Source organism: Lissotriton helveticus, chromosome 9 (assembly GCF_964261635.1).
Source record: "Lissotriton helveticus chromosome 9, aLisHel1.1, whole genome shotgun sequence".
NCBI classification, from domain to species: domain Eukaryota; kingdom Metazoa; phylum Chordata; class Amphibia; order Caudata; family Salamandridae; genus Lissotriton; species Lissotriton helveticus.
The window spans coordinates 539781612-539795090 of record NC_136070.1 but is presented as its reverse complement, the minus strand read 5'-3'; the positions used below and the strand labels follow the sequence as shown (position 1 = coordinate 539795090).

Sequence of the window (13479 nt, the reverse complement as noted above, 5' to 3'; positions counted from 1 at the left end):
AGACACTGGCTTCGCCACTGGCAATTCACTGGGCAAAAACCCATTCTCCTGTGTGTCTCCCTCTCCAGTAGCCGCTTCCGGGGCACCATGTTTGGCCTCCCACCAGGCCCTCAGAGCTGTCCGTAGCTCTTCCTTATTTGCGCCGCCCCTTACTGGGCATTCAAGCTGTCTGCAGAATTTTCTCAGTTGCTCCTTGTTATAGGTGAGCAACTCCTGGCTTTCAAATTCCACTTCCCCTTCTGCATTCATGCTTTGCGCGGTCTGAGACATGTTACCTCCTACCCTTTTTCAACTAAAAAGGTTTCACCAAAAAGAAAAAATCCTGCGCAACCTGTTCCGCTAAACTAGACTAGTGATGTACAAGAAATCACTGCAGGTCAAGTGCAATCATTAGTTCAAAATCCGCACCGCGAGCCACCAATGTTAGAACCGGAGTCTCTGGTTGGCAAAGGTAAGTACCTTGGCCCAAGTAGGGACCCCTAGCTCCGGTCAGGGCGACGGAATAACCCTCTGAGATAACCCCTGCTCACCCTCTAGGTAGCATGGCGCGAGCAGTCTAGGCTAAACTCGGAGACAATGTGGATAACATTTGCACTTAACACAACAGCAATTCCCAATCCACCACAAACTGAGACCACACAGGTAAGTATATATAAAATATAACTTTATCTAGTTTCAGCATGTAAATGAAGCAGTTGCATGATAATCACTTCTTTAGAACACATAGCATTTCTAGCTTAAAGGTTGCACGTAATTCTCTAGGATGGTACTTGTAAATAGGCAGTTCTGGTCATTCAAAACAATAGTCTCAGGTTCCAAATCATAAAATAGTCTCTAGTCCCTTAAATCAGCACTTAAGAAAATATGGCCACTGATTTATACTGTGATGCTCTCAACATGAGCAAAGAAAACAAGACCCACGTGTACTTATATCTGTGGGCTTCATGCGCTGTGTAAACTCCCTCGCGAGGCCCAGGGACTCTTTCTCGTCCCCGGGGCAGCCTCGCGTCTTCCTGGGACTCAGGCGCACCACTGCGCATCAGCCGTGCAGACTGCACGCGTCCCCGCCCCGGCCGGTCCCCTTTCCTCTCCCGCCCGCTCTCGACAATCCAACGAGCGGCGGGGGAGGCGGTGAAGCTCACCTGATGGAGGGACGGCTGGCCAGGGGTGCGGGACGCTTCCAGGTCCCTCGGCGGGGTCAGAGCTCTTCCCCGGTCCCGGCGGTGATTTTGGGCAATTCTTCGGCACCTCCCGCAGCTTCAGCGGAGGCAGCCAATCCGGTCGCGGCCCTCAGTCGAGCCCCTCTGAGCGCGAGGCCGCCAACCAATGGCAGCGCGGCCTCGCCGATGACGCTCCGCAAGCTCGGCCAATCACGGCACAAGGGCGCTGATGATGCTACGCCGCACGGGCCAATCCCGTCGCGGCGTTGGTGAGGGGGCTCGGCTCCTTCGACCAATGGGAGCGCGGCGGCTTCAATCTTCGGCCCCGCAGCTCCTGGTCACGAACAGCAACTTCCAGGGGTGATCCTGGCCCCGGGCTGCGACGGTGATTTGGCGGCAAAGGGTTTTAAAGGGCGCTGGTCAGAACTAGACCCCCCTCTCGACCTTGCCACCACCTGGGAGCAGATTTCACGAGGGGAGGCTCCACAAGCCTCCAACCCTCACGATTAATGTGCCGATGAGCACACCGATCTCCTCCTCACGCTCCGCAGTCCAGCACCACGCGTCTCGGGTCCCAACAGCACGATTTTGCAACTGTTTCCTGGGATAGCTTTAGGAACCTTTAGCCCTGGGTTCCCAGCAGGAGGCCAGCTCTTCTCAGGCCCTTGGAGATTCAGTTGCAGACACAGCACACAGCAGAGTATTGGCAGTTTCAAGTAGGCAGGGTCACAGCACACAGCAAAGCCCCTTTTCTTCTCCTCAGCTTCCAGGTAGACAGTAGAACAGGTCAGCCCTTAGAGCACACAGCAAGGCAGTCTTCCTTTAGTTCCCTAGCTGTCCTCCTTCCAGCAAAGGTTCCTTCTTGGTTGCAGAATTTCAGAATCTAACTCTCTGTAGACAGGGGTCCTTTCCTTATACCCCTCAATGCCTTTGAAGTTCTTTCAAGCCTTTGTGCATGGAGGCCCTGGGTCCAGTCTAAACCAGTTCTGGGGGTTGCGGAGCACTGAGGTGTCTCTGGTTTTCTTCTTCCTGTCAGCTTCAGGGCCAGTGGTGTCAGTTGACCACCAGGAGAGAGCTAACGTGGGGGAGGTAGGCAGGCGCAGCCCAGCACTTATCAGGCATTCCTTCCTCCCTCCTCCCAGGCAGGCAGATGTGCCCTTTCATCCCCGGGATGGCTCCAACCCTCTCCTCTGGGGCTCTGCAACCCCTTCCTGTCACTTCCAGACCAGGCAGACATTCCACAAACCCAGGCACACAGAAAAAGGTTTAGACAAGAGAACAGCCACTTTCTAAAAGTGCTATTCTCCAACACAGGATTTAAAAACACCCTTCACTAAAAGATGTGTCATTAAATTCTGAGTCCAGGGATATCTTTCACTTATGTCCCATCTTGTTCCTATGGGGAGATAGGCTGGTATCACATGGGCCCAGCCCCCCTCCATGTTACTCTATGGAGCAAGATAGCCTTACAGCAGTGAGCACATAAAATGGCTGCAGCCCACTACCAGAGCATAGTACCTGCACTAGCACATGCTCTACCTTATCCCTACACTGCACCCTGCCCAGGGGGGTACCTTGAGCCTTCTATAGGGGTGTCTGATGTGCACAGACAGGGAAGGGTTAGGCCTAGCCAGTGGGGACACTGGCCAGGCTGACATGGCAGTCACTGACTGCACACAGGCTCTGCGCTGGCAGGCCTGAGTCACCATTTTAAAGCTACTCATGTGGGTGGCGCAATCTGCGCTGCAGGCCCACCAGTAGCATTTGTCATCACCAGCCCTGGCACACACAGTGCACTTTACTAGGGACTTCGTGGTGATACAAATATGCCAATTAGGTATACTCAATCAATATCACAATTTACAGAAGGAGCACTTACACTCTGACACTGATCAGCAGTGGCAGAGTGTCCAAAGCATCTAAATCAGCAAAAACGAAATCCAGCACAGCATCAACACACATGAGTCAGAGGCAAAATATGGGGGAAGAATCACGCCAAAAGGTGTCAGGTCTAACAGTGACCAATCTTACTGACAGTGGCGGTCTGTGCAGGTAAGCGAGGTGGAGGCAGGGCGGGATGGGGGGAAGTCGACAGACGACAGAATAGGGAAAATTATATAAATAACTAAATCTTATTCTGTGGTCTGTCGACACCCCCCGCATCACCCCGCCTACCTGCACCGACCGCCGCTGCTTACTGATCCTTAAAAAATCCAAATTAAACAGACAATGAGGAGTGTGATGATATGCCAGTATGCCTGCTGAGACATTATGTGTGATTATTCCAACAATGCAGAGCCCTTTTGAATAAAATCGTTTTTCTTTCTCAGAAAACACTTTCAAATTTCCCTGTCGATGTAGCAATGTTCACCCGCTGGTTAAAATGCAGACATGTGAATGCTCAGAGCAGGTGCACCTCTGGCGTGCTGAAGGCGCACCTCATACCTTCCTATCGTGGACTGGTGCAGGCAGGATTACCTGCGACAGTTCTTGGCAGGAAGGTGCTACTGGTACGGAGTTTTGCCAAGGCAAACTTGTGTACTTTTATGTGTATGCTCAGCTCATTGGCTCCTCTCTGGTAGAACCCTCACAAATCAAAGCTTTTTGGCAAATCTCCTACCCCCTACTTACTTAGTTTGACTTAAAGTTCTGTTAAATTGTGGTATGAAACACTTTTAATAAAATAAGTTTAATAAAACTTTCATTAAAAAAAGTTGTAAAGACACAAACATTCTTTGCTACTCATGAATCTTACTCAGGCTAATTAATGCCACTTGGATGAGCAAAATGGTATCCATAAATGATCAAGGATACTTAATCCAGACTAACTGTAGCAAAAAGTATAGATTAGATACGTCTGCCCTGCTAGTATCAAGATCGACCAAATTTTGGTCAATTACCAAAGGATTTGTTTACAGAAGAGGATATGCTTCTTGCTGTTTGCATGATAATGAGCACAAAAAAAAAATCAGGGGGCTTGCCATCATTCTTAAAGTTACCGTTTCTAGCAAACTTATTGATATTGTTAGCTCATTGCCTCACGTGAATTGTAACATAATCATCAACCATAATCGCCAAACATAACCATTTTACAGTCCTTGTGGACAATAATATTTAATTTGAAGATTTCCGTTTATGCCAACTTCTTGTACAGTAAATACCCTCTGTTCCTAGTTTTTCACTTGGAAATGAGGCGTAACATATGAAATCAGTATTTTAATGCACCAAATTCCAGGGTTTGCCTTTTTTCCGCCACTTTCCTGCCAACAAATTCAGGGAGTTTGACCAAACAAAATCTGTGGGGGGGGGGAAACTGTGGTATTCCAAGACATGAAAAAAACACAGGTGTTTGCACTGGGCTCGGAATTTAGCTTTTTACTGGGAATCAGGGCTTAAGACAAACTGGTTCAAACCTTCATTTGGGAAGGCAAAATCCACCCGTAGGGATCTGGAAACAAAATAGAAGTAGGCTTATATTCCCATAGATAAGGCATTGTTTTCTAAACATATTGGGCCCGATTCACTGAACTAACTTAAGACAAAATCCTAAACATACTACCCTTTTGGTTTTCACAGAAGGCACTTACTCATTTTGGTATTCACAGAAGGCACTTGCTCATTTTGGTATTCACAGAAGTTAGGAGTCCTAATTTTACTACTCCTAAACTGAGAAAAATCCTAACCTTAAGACTTTCGGTATTCACAGAAGGCATTTAGGAGTCCTAAAGTTAGGAGTCCTAACTTTACTACTCCTAAACTAAGAAATACTAACTTTAAGACTTTTGGCATTCACAGAAGGCATGTAGGAGTCCTAAAGTTAGGACTCCTAACTTCTGTGAATACCGAAATGAGTAAGTGCCTTCTGTGAATACTAAAATGAGTAAGTGACTTCTGTGAATACCAAAATGGTAGTAAGTTTAGGATTTAGTCTTAAATTAGTTCTGTGAATCAGGCCCCTACATTGGGACAAGAATACATAATGATAGGGTCAGGCAATTGACATTTTATACTTCGACTGGTGTTTTCTCCTTCATACATTAGGAAATAAGTTTCATCCTAGACAAGCTTTCAGATAACCTTATGTTACAGGTACTTTACAACAACACCTAGATAACATATTACTTAAGGTGTGGTGTATAACATGGCCCAGAACCTTCCCATTCGATGACATTACTGATATCTTGTTTACAATTTCAGTATGTCCTGGCATGCTGCCTGTACTCACATCATTTTCTGAGGTGCCGCAAAGACTGCATGATTTGCACTCGATGCACTGCCAGCGGTAGGTTCGCACGGCCGCCGTCATATTTACCGTAAACTGTAAACAGGATGGGTGACCTACAATTGAAAACACAACAGCAAAAAGAACGCGTTATTTAAGTCAACCATGGATGCAGGATCTCAAAGTGTTACTTGAAAGCAATCATACACTGCACTTCGGAGGAAGCCAAACACCCACATGCATCATTGTAGGAATTTGCGATTCCTAAATTGCGAAAATCAAGAAATTGCAAAAGTTTTTGCGATTCCTTAATTTTCTTTATTTGCGATTCCTTAATTGCGAATCGCAATTAAGGAATCACATTACATTGATTCCTATGGGCCTAGAGGCCCATAGGAATCAATGGGAAGGCATTCTCATATTGCGAATTCGCAATTAAGGAATAGCAAAATGAGAATGCAATTTCAAGGGTGCAGGGGGGGTCCAAAGGACCCCCCTGCACCCCTGAAATGTCACGTAAGTACATTTTACTCACACACATGTCCCAAGGGCATGTGTGTGTGTAAAATATAAGTTTCAAAACAGCACTTTTGTGCATTTTTAAAACTTTTCGCAAATTACCATGAAGGTTTACTTCATGGCAATTTTCCCCTTCCTAATTGCGAATTCGCAATTTAAAAAAAATCATGCATAGCATTTAAGAAATCGCAAAATTTGCAATTTCTTAAATGCTATAGCAATTTAAGAAATCACAAAAATGAAAAAAAATGATGCATCCCAAAAAAGGTTTTTTGCATTCGCAAACGGCCGAATTTTGCCATTCGCACCGTTTGCGAATGCAAAAAAGCTTGATGCATGTGGGCATAAATATCTGCCTGTTCTAAGAATGCCTTAGCAGCTACATTTTCAGTTCTGGCCACATGTACAACGAAAATCTGTTTGAGACTTCCAAACTGCTAATCTTTGCGATTCAAAATTAGGAAGTCGCAAACAGCGATGTACTAATGTTCTCAGACACATTTAAAGATTCTCAGTTGGTCGCAAATGGACCTACCTCATAAATATTCATGATTTAGGCCGCGATTTGTGATACATTGGGAACTGCTAAAAACACATGAATGATGGCCTGCTGGGGACAGCAGACCACCATGTCTGTGTTTGCTTTTAAATAGAGCAGCGTTAAAAAAAAAAATTCAGCCCATTTTTCCTAAAGGAAAACAGGATGCGTTTCAAAAAGAAAAATTATACGTTTCAGTTTAGAGTAGGCACTAGTCCGTGTATCCACTGCCTTGTCAAAAAAACCTTTTTGTAACCATTCACAAAGAGAAAGCGTTCCTCTGAGGACCCCTTCCTGTATGCGACTGGCATACCAACTACTTGAAGTTATCGGTAAACTGCGAATGTTTTACAACCGTATTCCGGTCGTAAAACATTCACACATCCCCATGCGACTTGCTATCAGGAAAGGACGCCCGGTAATACGTTACCGACTCGCAAAATATGGTTATTACATGTCAAAAGGCTATTTAGCTGTCACAAACGGCCCGATTCTCTGTTTGCGAACACTAAAACCTTTTGTACATGTGGCCCAAAGTAATACAGAATGAAAACAGAGCAAAACAAAACAAGCATTTACAGAGTCAGAAGGTCTTGCCTTTGGACCTAACGGTTTTGGTATTTAGTTTGCCCTTGCTGTGCAGCATTAACAAAAAGCAAAAGAAAGACGGAAAAAGTGCAATGACGCAATCACTGTTGGTCATGTCATCCTGTAAGTGTGCGCATCCATCACCACATATTTGCTCGCCTACAGAATGGCGCAGGTGACATTTTACTTTTTTAGTTAATGAGCCAAACCGCAAATCGGTAAATAAAAGCCCAAAATAAAAATGTAAAAGAGCATTGAGTGTTGGACAACGGAGCAGTGGGTGGAGAGAGCAGACGGGAAAAGGAACGTTAAAGCCGCACACAAGGGGGAGAACAAAACAGTGGCAAGGAGAAGCACGAGATGAAGAGAACAGAAAAATGGGGATTTTGGCAGGGAAGAACCACAAGAGAAGAGAGACGAGAGAGCAGTACACAAGGGAGAAATTAACACCGGTTGAGGAAAGCACAACCTGGAGCATGAGTTTGTGGAGAGAAGTACTTCAGAGAAAGCAGCTCACAAGGGAGGGAGAAACACTGAGCATGGGGCGGGTATTTGGCAGGAGCAAAAACCAGAAGGAACAGAGCTGGTAAACAGGTGTAGTATCATTAAGTGTTTGTCCAAAAAGGAAAAAGTTGTTCCAGAAAAGTGAGCTGTGGAAGTATACAAGTCAATCAAAAGATTAGTAGAGAGGCTATAATCCATAGTTTAAACAAACAGAAGATGCAGACTCTATGGAATAAGAAGCAAGCAAAGGAGATTGACAATAAATCAACCAATGGTAAGCATTGGGCAATGTTTAGGTCTACTATAAGTTCAAAATAGGTCTTTCGCAACCAGATAGCTTGCTGGTAGGCAAGACGTTGATGAAGTATTTTATAGATTTATATTTTTGCATATCATTAATAATGTTTATTATTCCCTGGAGGAATAATTCCCGTGAGGCGCCCTTGGGGGCGGGTTGCAGCCCAGCGGCCCATGCTAGAATATATGGCTTGCCAGGTACGGGACATGTGGGAGGCAAGCAGCTAAGGCCACGAAGAAGCAGGATCGCCTTGAGGAGTCCGCGTGGGCAGCGGCCTCAAATATACAAAAAGGCAAATGGGCAGTGTAGGTCAGGGGAGGGGACACATGATGGGAGAAAAGTGGGCAAGTCTGTGGGCCCCGGCTCAGAGGGGATTCCGGCACAGACCAGAGGATGCGTTGGGAGGACTGGGATTTTCACTGGCAGCACTAATGGCCAGCTGGGGAGGTCTGAAAACAATGACCCAGTGGGTAGAAAAGGGCCACAAGGAGTGCAGCAGGGCCCAGAGGACACAATGGACAACCAGTAGGGGCAGAATGGCACGGAGGGCTCCCACAGCACATATACAGTGGCGGGTGCGGGAGGACAAGGGGCAGTGCGAAAGCTGGCAGGGGGAAATGGGGTCAGTAGGCGAAGGCAATTTCATTTGGCACTTACCCCCAGTGTCATCAAGGAGGAGTTAGAGAGGGCCTCTGCCCAGCTGCGGTCAAGTTGGTTGTCGGGGCTGGACAGAAGGACACAGCGAGTTTCCTACCTGGACAGGTGGGGGTGTACAGGTCAAGATGCAAGAGAAGAAAGGGGCCACGAGTGAGGAGCTAGGTCAACATTGGTGGCAGTGATGTGGGAATGGTGCGATGAGGAAGAGCAGGATGGCGAGGACGGGATCGGGTGGGACGAGGACGAGCCATTTGGGGGCTGGGAGTTAAGCCACCATAATAGACATATGTGCAGAGGGATAAGGTGAGGGGCGCGATTATGGCAAGATGGGGGAGACACTCGGCAGGGGGGTTCAGGGCAGGGTGGGGCAAGCGACACACTGGGGCGGCAGGAGCAGAGGGAAATAGAGGAGGTCGTAGGGCAGTTGGCCCAGGGCGGTACGAAGCACAGTTATGGGTTCCTGAGTTGAATGACAATCAGGTAGGAAGGAGTATTAACCTCTGCAAGCTGGACCTCCCCTCTATATTGCAACTCTTCTTTTAAGCGGTCAAGCAAACTCTGGAGAGCCTGACGCCAGTGTGGGACGGCTACCACAATACCACACGAAGGCCTGGTGTGGCCTCGGCAGTGCATCAAACTGGATTGGTCGCGACCGTCCTCAGGGTGGATGCGAGAAGTGAGGAATGACAGCAAGCAGGGATAAGGCCAGGAGGGCGGACCTATGGCGTACCTCAGCAGGAGCAGTGGTGCTGGCAAAAAATGCAGAATGTGGTGCAGATACACAGGCCGTACCCTCCACAGATCAGTGAGATTTCGTCGAGGTTCAACCACAGTTAGATTACGATGAGTTAGGCCTGGAGGAAGGTGAAGTGATGGGTGATAATGCCCCTGTAAAGGAGGGACACAAGTGTTGCCCAAGTGGTTCATGTGGGGTGATACAGATAACAGGATGGTCCCTAGTGTTTTACAGCAGTGTCACGATGATCAGAAAGCATGTGCGAAAGCAGCGGATGGTGGTCTCCCCTCGTTACTGGTTAGGCGGCTGAATCCCGTGTGGAGGCCGACCTTGACGCTAGGTAAGGGCACTAAGCTTTTCGGGGTAAAGGGAAGCGGGGACAAAGTCTCCATTGGGGTGGATGTAGGAGGAGACTGGGGCAACGAAGATATATGGTTATGGAAAGGTTTGTATGTCAATGATCCCGGGGTGGGTACAGAAAGAAAGGAAGAGTGGGAAACCCAATTAACCCTTGAAGGCATGGGAAGTTTAAATATTATCAGGCAAAGATGTCGGCAAATGATTCATTTTAGTACAATCAGTTAGATATTTCATGCAATGATGTATCAAGGTTCCAAGTGGTAACCTACAGTTAGACAATCTACAAATTATCATTCCTTCCCAGATGATCTATGAAAGATACTAGAGAAATGGGTGTAAGTTCCTCATGAATCCAATTTATATAGTGGAAATTTGAAGGGTACAAATTAATTTTTAAAGCAAAACAAAAATGCTCCTGGTTTACACACGGATTCTCTGCTATTAATACCTAGGAGTCATTAATGTAAACATCTATTCCAAAATGAAATACATTAACAGAACAGTGTGTCTGAACAAAACAGAAACCACTTTCTAAAGAGAAATCAAACAATAAGGAAATAGATAAAATTGTCGACGTTTTGGTCTTGTTGGCATATACATCCGTTAGCCCATCTTCAGGACGATGAAATGAACTGTAGTGTAACCCGATTGTTCCATAGGGAATATCTAATCATGAATCAATCTGTAGATGAATAAAATCTTCCTTGTCAATTACACGAAAAATAAAGAGGCTTATGAAGAGCTCGCAAATCTTGATAAATTTACAAACAAACTGAGGATGAGGTAATCTTCCTCTGGTCAGCCGCCGTCACTGCAGTTAGTGTCTTTTTTGTTTAAAGAGCTTTGCCAAAAATTTCTGCTCCAATAGAATGACCGAGATTACTTTGTCGGTGCTTGTGCTCGCCTGAGTCGAGCTGAGGAAAGAGTGTAGCACCTCCGTAACGCCGCCGTCACTTCAGTCGGCGTTTGTCCTGTACAGAGGCACAGCCTTCCGAGGAAAAAGTCAAGGTTGCGCAGGTGGCGTCAGAAGGGGCAAAGTGACAGACCAAAAGAAGGGACAACTGGACAAAGGGCTAAGGGTGAGCAGGTCACGCCGCAGGATAAAGGAGGGGGAGTACAGGAGAATGTGGGCTCACCAGACGCAGGTAACAAAAAGAGTAACGTGCCTAAAATAAAGAAGTTACCATATATGGGGGTGATAAAAGCCCTGGGTGCCCACTTGATGTTGGCACCCAAAGAAAAGAAACTGCTCCATTGGGAACTTAGAGTGAAAGAAGGTTCAAAAGAGGAGGAATATGAGTTGTCAAAACGGACTAAGATGCAGACAACAATTGAGAACTTTATTGTGATTTTCCTACTTTTTGCACTTGTACATTGCGAAAAATACCCCAGAGGTGTGTGTCACTTTTCAAATAAAAAGATGTGATTAGACAAGCTAAGATCACATACAGAGGTTATGCCTGGTGCATTACGACGAGGAGTTGCGTGCGCGCCTAGCATGGGACCCTGAGGCAATGTGGGGGGAGCTCGATACCGTTCTCTATCAGTATACAATGGGTTCAGTTAAGTTCAGAAAACCACATTTACGGTGAGTGGCCTGCCTTTGGTATTCCAGCCCTTTCAGCCCGGATGATGGCCAAGGCGCAGGGTGGGGCACTTGGGACCTGCTGAGATTTTAACAAATGCCAGTGTACAAGAGAGTACTGCAAATTCTGCCACGAGTGTTCCAACTGTGCAGATAGACGCTTTTGTGCATTGCTTCAGGGCAGAGGTAGTGGACAGGGGCAGCAGACAGGGCTGTAGTCACAACATCCAGGGACCTATGGTGGGCAGTAGGGAAATCAGATGGCAGGAAACAGGGGAGGGTGTGGTATGCATGGAAATAAGGGTAAGAGCTTATATGCCAATTGATGTGGAGCATCTGGATTTCTTTTCTAACTGGCACAATAACCCAACAGGGAGGATGCCAAATTGTTAAGTGAGGGTTTTCAGGAGGGTTTCTAGTTGGGGTATGAAGGTCCAGCTCTTGTGCGCTGTTTGAGCGTTTCAGCTCTTTTCTCCAGTGGGTGTTCACGTGGCACATGGGAAAAGGGACGGTAACGTATTACCTAGATGACTTTTTCTTTGTGGGTCAACCAAGTCTGCAGACTGCCAACAATAGTTGGCAAGGTTTCAAGAGCTCATGGGTGATCTTGGGATGTCATTTGCTCCGGAAAAGACAATGGGGCATAGCGCTATGCTCTCCTTTCTAGGTATCAAATTGGACAAGTCTCCTTGGTGGCACGTGGAGAAGAAAATACATATGCAAGTGTTGCTGGACCCCATGTTAGAGAAGCCCAAGGTGACTGTCAGGTGACTGTCAGGGAGGTTCGGGTCCTGCTGGCAAACTTGAATTTTGCTTGAAGAGTAGTGAGGGCAGGAAGGACTTTGTGAAGGCGGCTGAACAGATCCCTAGCCTGGCTGCCGCTGTCTTATCACCACATGTAATTGTCCACAGGGGTGAAGGAGGACTTGTGTATGTCGCACAGGTTTTTGGAGGAATTCCAAAAGTGGCACAGAAACATTGCAAATGGGATGTACAGATATATTCTGATGCCTCAGGGGGCTTTAGATTTGGCTTGACTGGCAGGGCAAGAGGTGCGCAGAGGAGTGGCCTGCGGGTTGGAAACATGGGGGAAGGAGCATAGCTTTTCTTGAATTATTTCCCCTCGTAGTAGTCTCGTTCACAGTGGAAGAGGTTCCATGGCTGGCCACAGAGGCAGACAAGGTCAAGACACCAATGCCATAGGACATGTGGACCATAGGCGAGAAAGGATGCTTCAGTTGGCAATAGGGTCTTTGGTGGAGTCTACCACTTAGTCGTACGGGCAGGCTTGACAGGAGTTTGTATCCGGCGGTGCCAGGCGGAGGTCTGAGGTGTGGAGCAGGGAAAAGGGTATAGTTCAGTTCATTCTAGCATTGATAGACAAGGTTTATCGAGAGTCACGATAACATGGAAGTTGGCGGGAATTGCACTAATGGGCTAGCTCCTCTGGGGTTATGCACCATTGGCCAGGGAGCTGGGAAAGAGGATGATAGAAGGTTGGGTGAGGAAAAGGGGCCGTAGACCGCGAGTAAGACGGCTTCTGTCAAGTCTACTTCTCGGTGAGGTGCTGGGGGCCCTTCCCTAAGTATGCGAAGGGAGGGAGGAGGCGATTTTGTTTTCCTCTGTAATATCATTGATGTTTTTTGGGGCTTTGAGGGTGTCTGAATTGCTAGGGAGGAAAATGGTCCCTGGGTAACATTGGGTGGACGTGGAGAGTGTGAGGGGCAGTTTAGAGCTGCACCTTCATCACTCGAAAACAGATCAAAGAGCAAAAGGGAGGACAGTGCTTTTAGAAGCATTCCCAGTTACATGGCTCTGCTCGGTGAGCTGGGGCGTAAAGCTGCTAATGGGACGCGGGTGACTTCCGTTCAGCTTTAGTGGGTCCTGCGTGAGGTGCTAGTGAGCCTTGGAGAAACCCAGGGTGACTATGGAACCCATTCATTCTGGATTAGTGTTGCCACAGAGCCAGAATGGTGGGGCTGGGGTAGGGGTAAGATCATGCGGCTGGGGCAGAGGTTTTTGGACTGCTTTTGTTAGTATGTGCGGTTGGGGGAAGAAGGTTGTTGATGGTATAGGACATTTTGGTGTATCTCACATTTGGTTCTTTTTGGGTGCAGTGGCTGTTATGGAGGCAATCAAACTGTCTATTTGAATCAGAGGCCATTCCTTTATTATGTGGGGAGAGAAGCACAAATTCCAAAAAGGTCAAGCTGTTAATCTTGGGCTCAATGGATGATTGTTCAGAGTTTCCTGGCATGGGAAAGGTGGTATGAAATCGTGAGAGTTATTGCAATGTTTAAATAAGCTGTTGA

At 47.0% G+C, this 13479-nt stretch overlaps 1 protein-coding gene across 4 annotated transcripts in view; it reads right to left on the bottom strand.

The window, feature by feature from the left end:
* The window catches only part of DPF1 (double PHD fingers 1), a 548769-nt gene that overhangs the window by 37246 nt on the left and 498044 nt on the right, over positions 1–13479 (bottom strand). For all 4 annotated transcript variants that reach the window (XM_078660411.1, XM_078660408.1, XM_078660410.1 and 1 more), the window contains one exon: positions 5386–5498. In XM_078660411.1, the coding sequence (XP_078516537.1) occupies positions 5386–5498 (113 nt within the window). The remainder of the gene's footprint in view (positions 1–5385; positions 5499–13479) is intronic.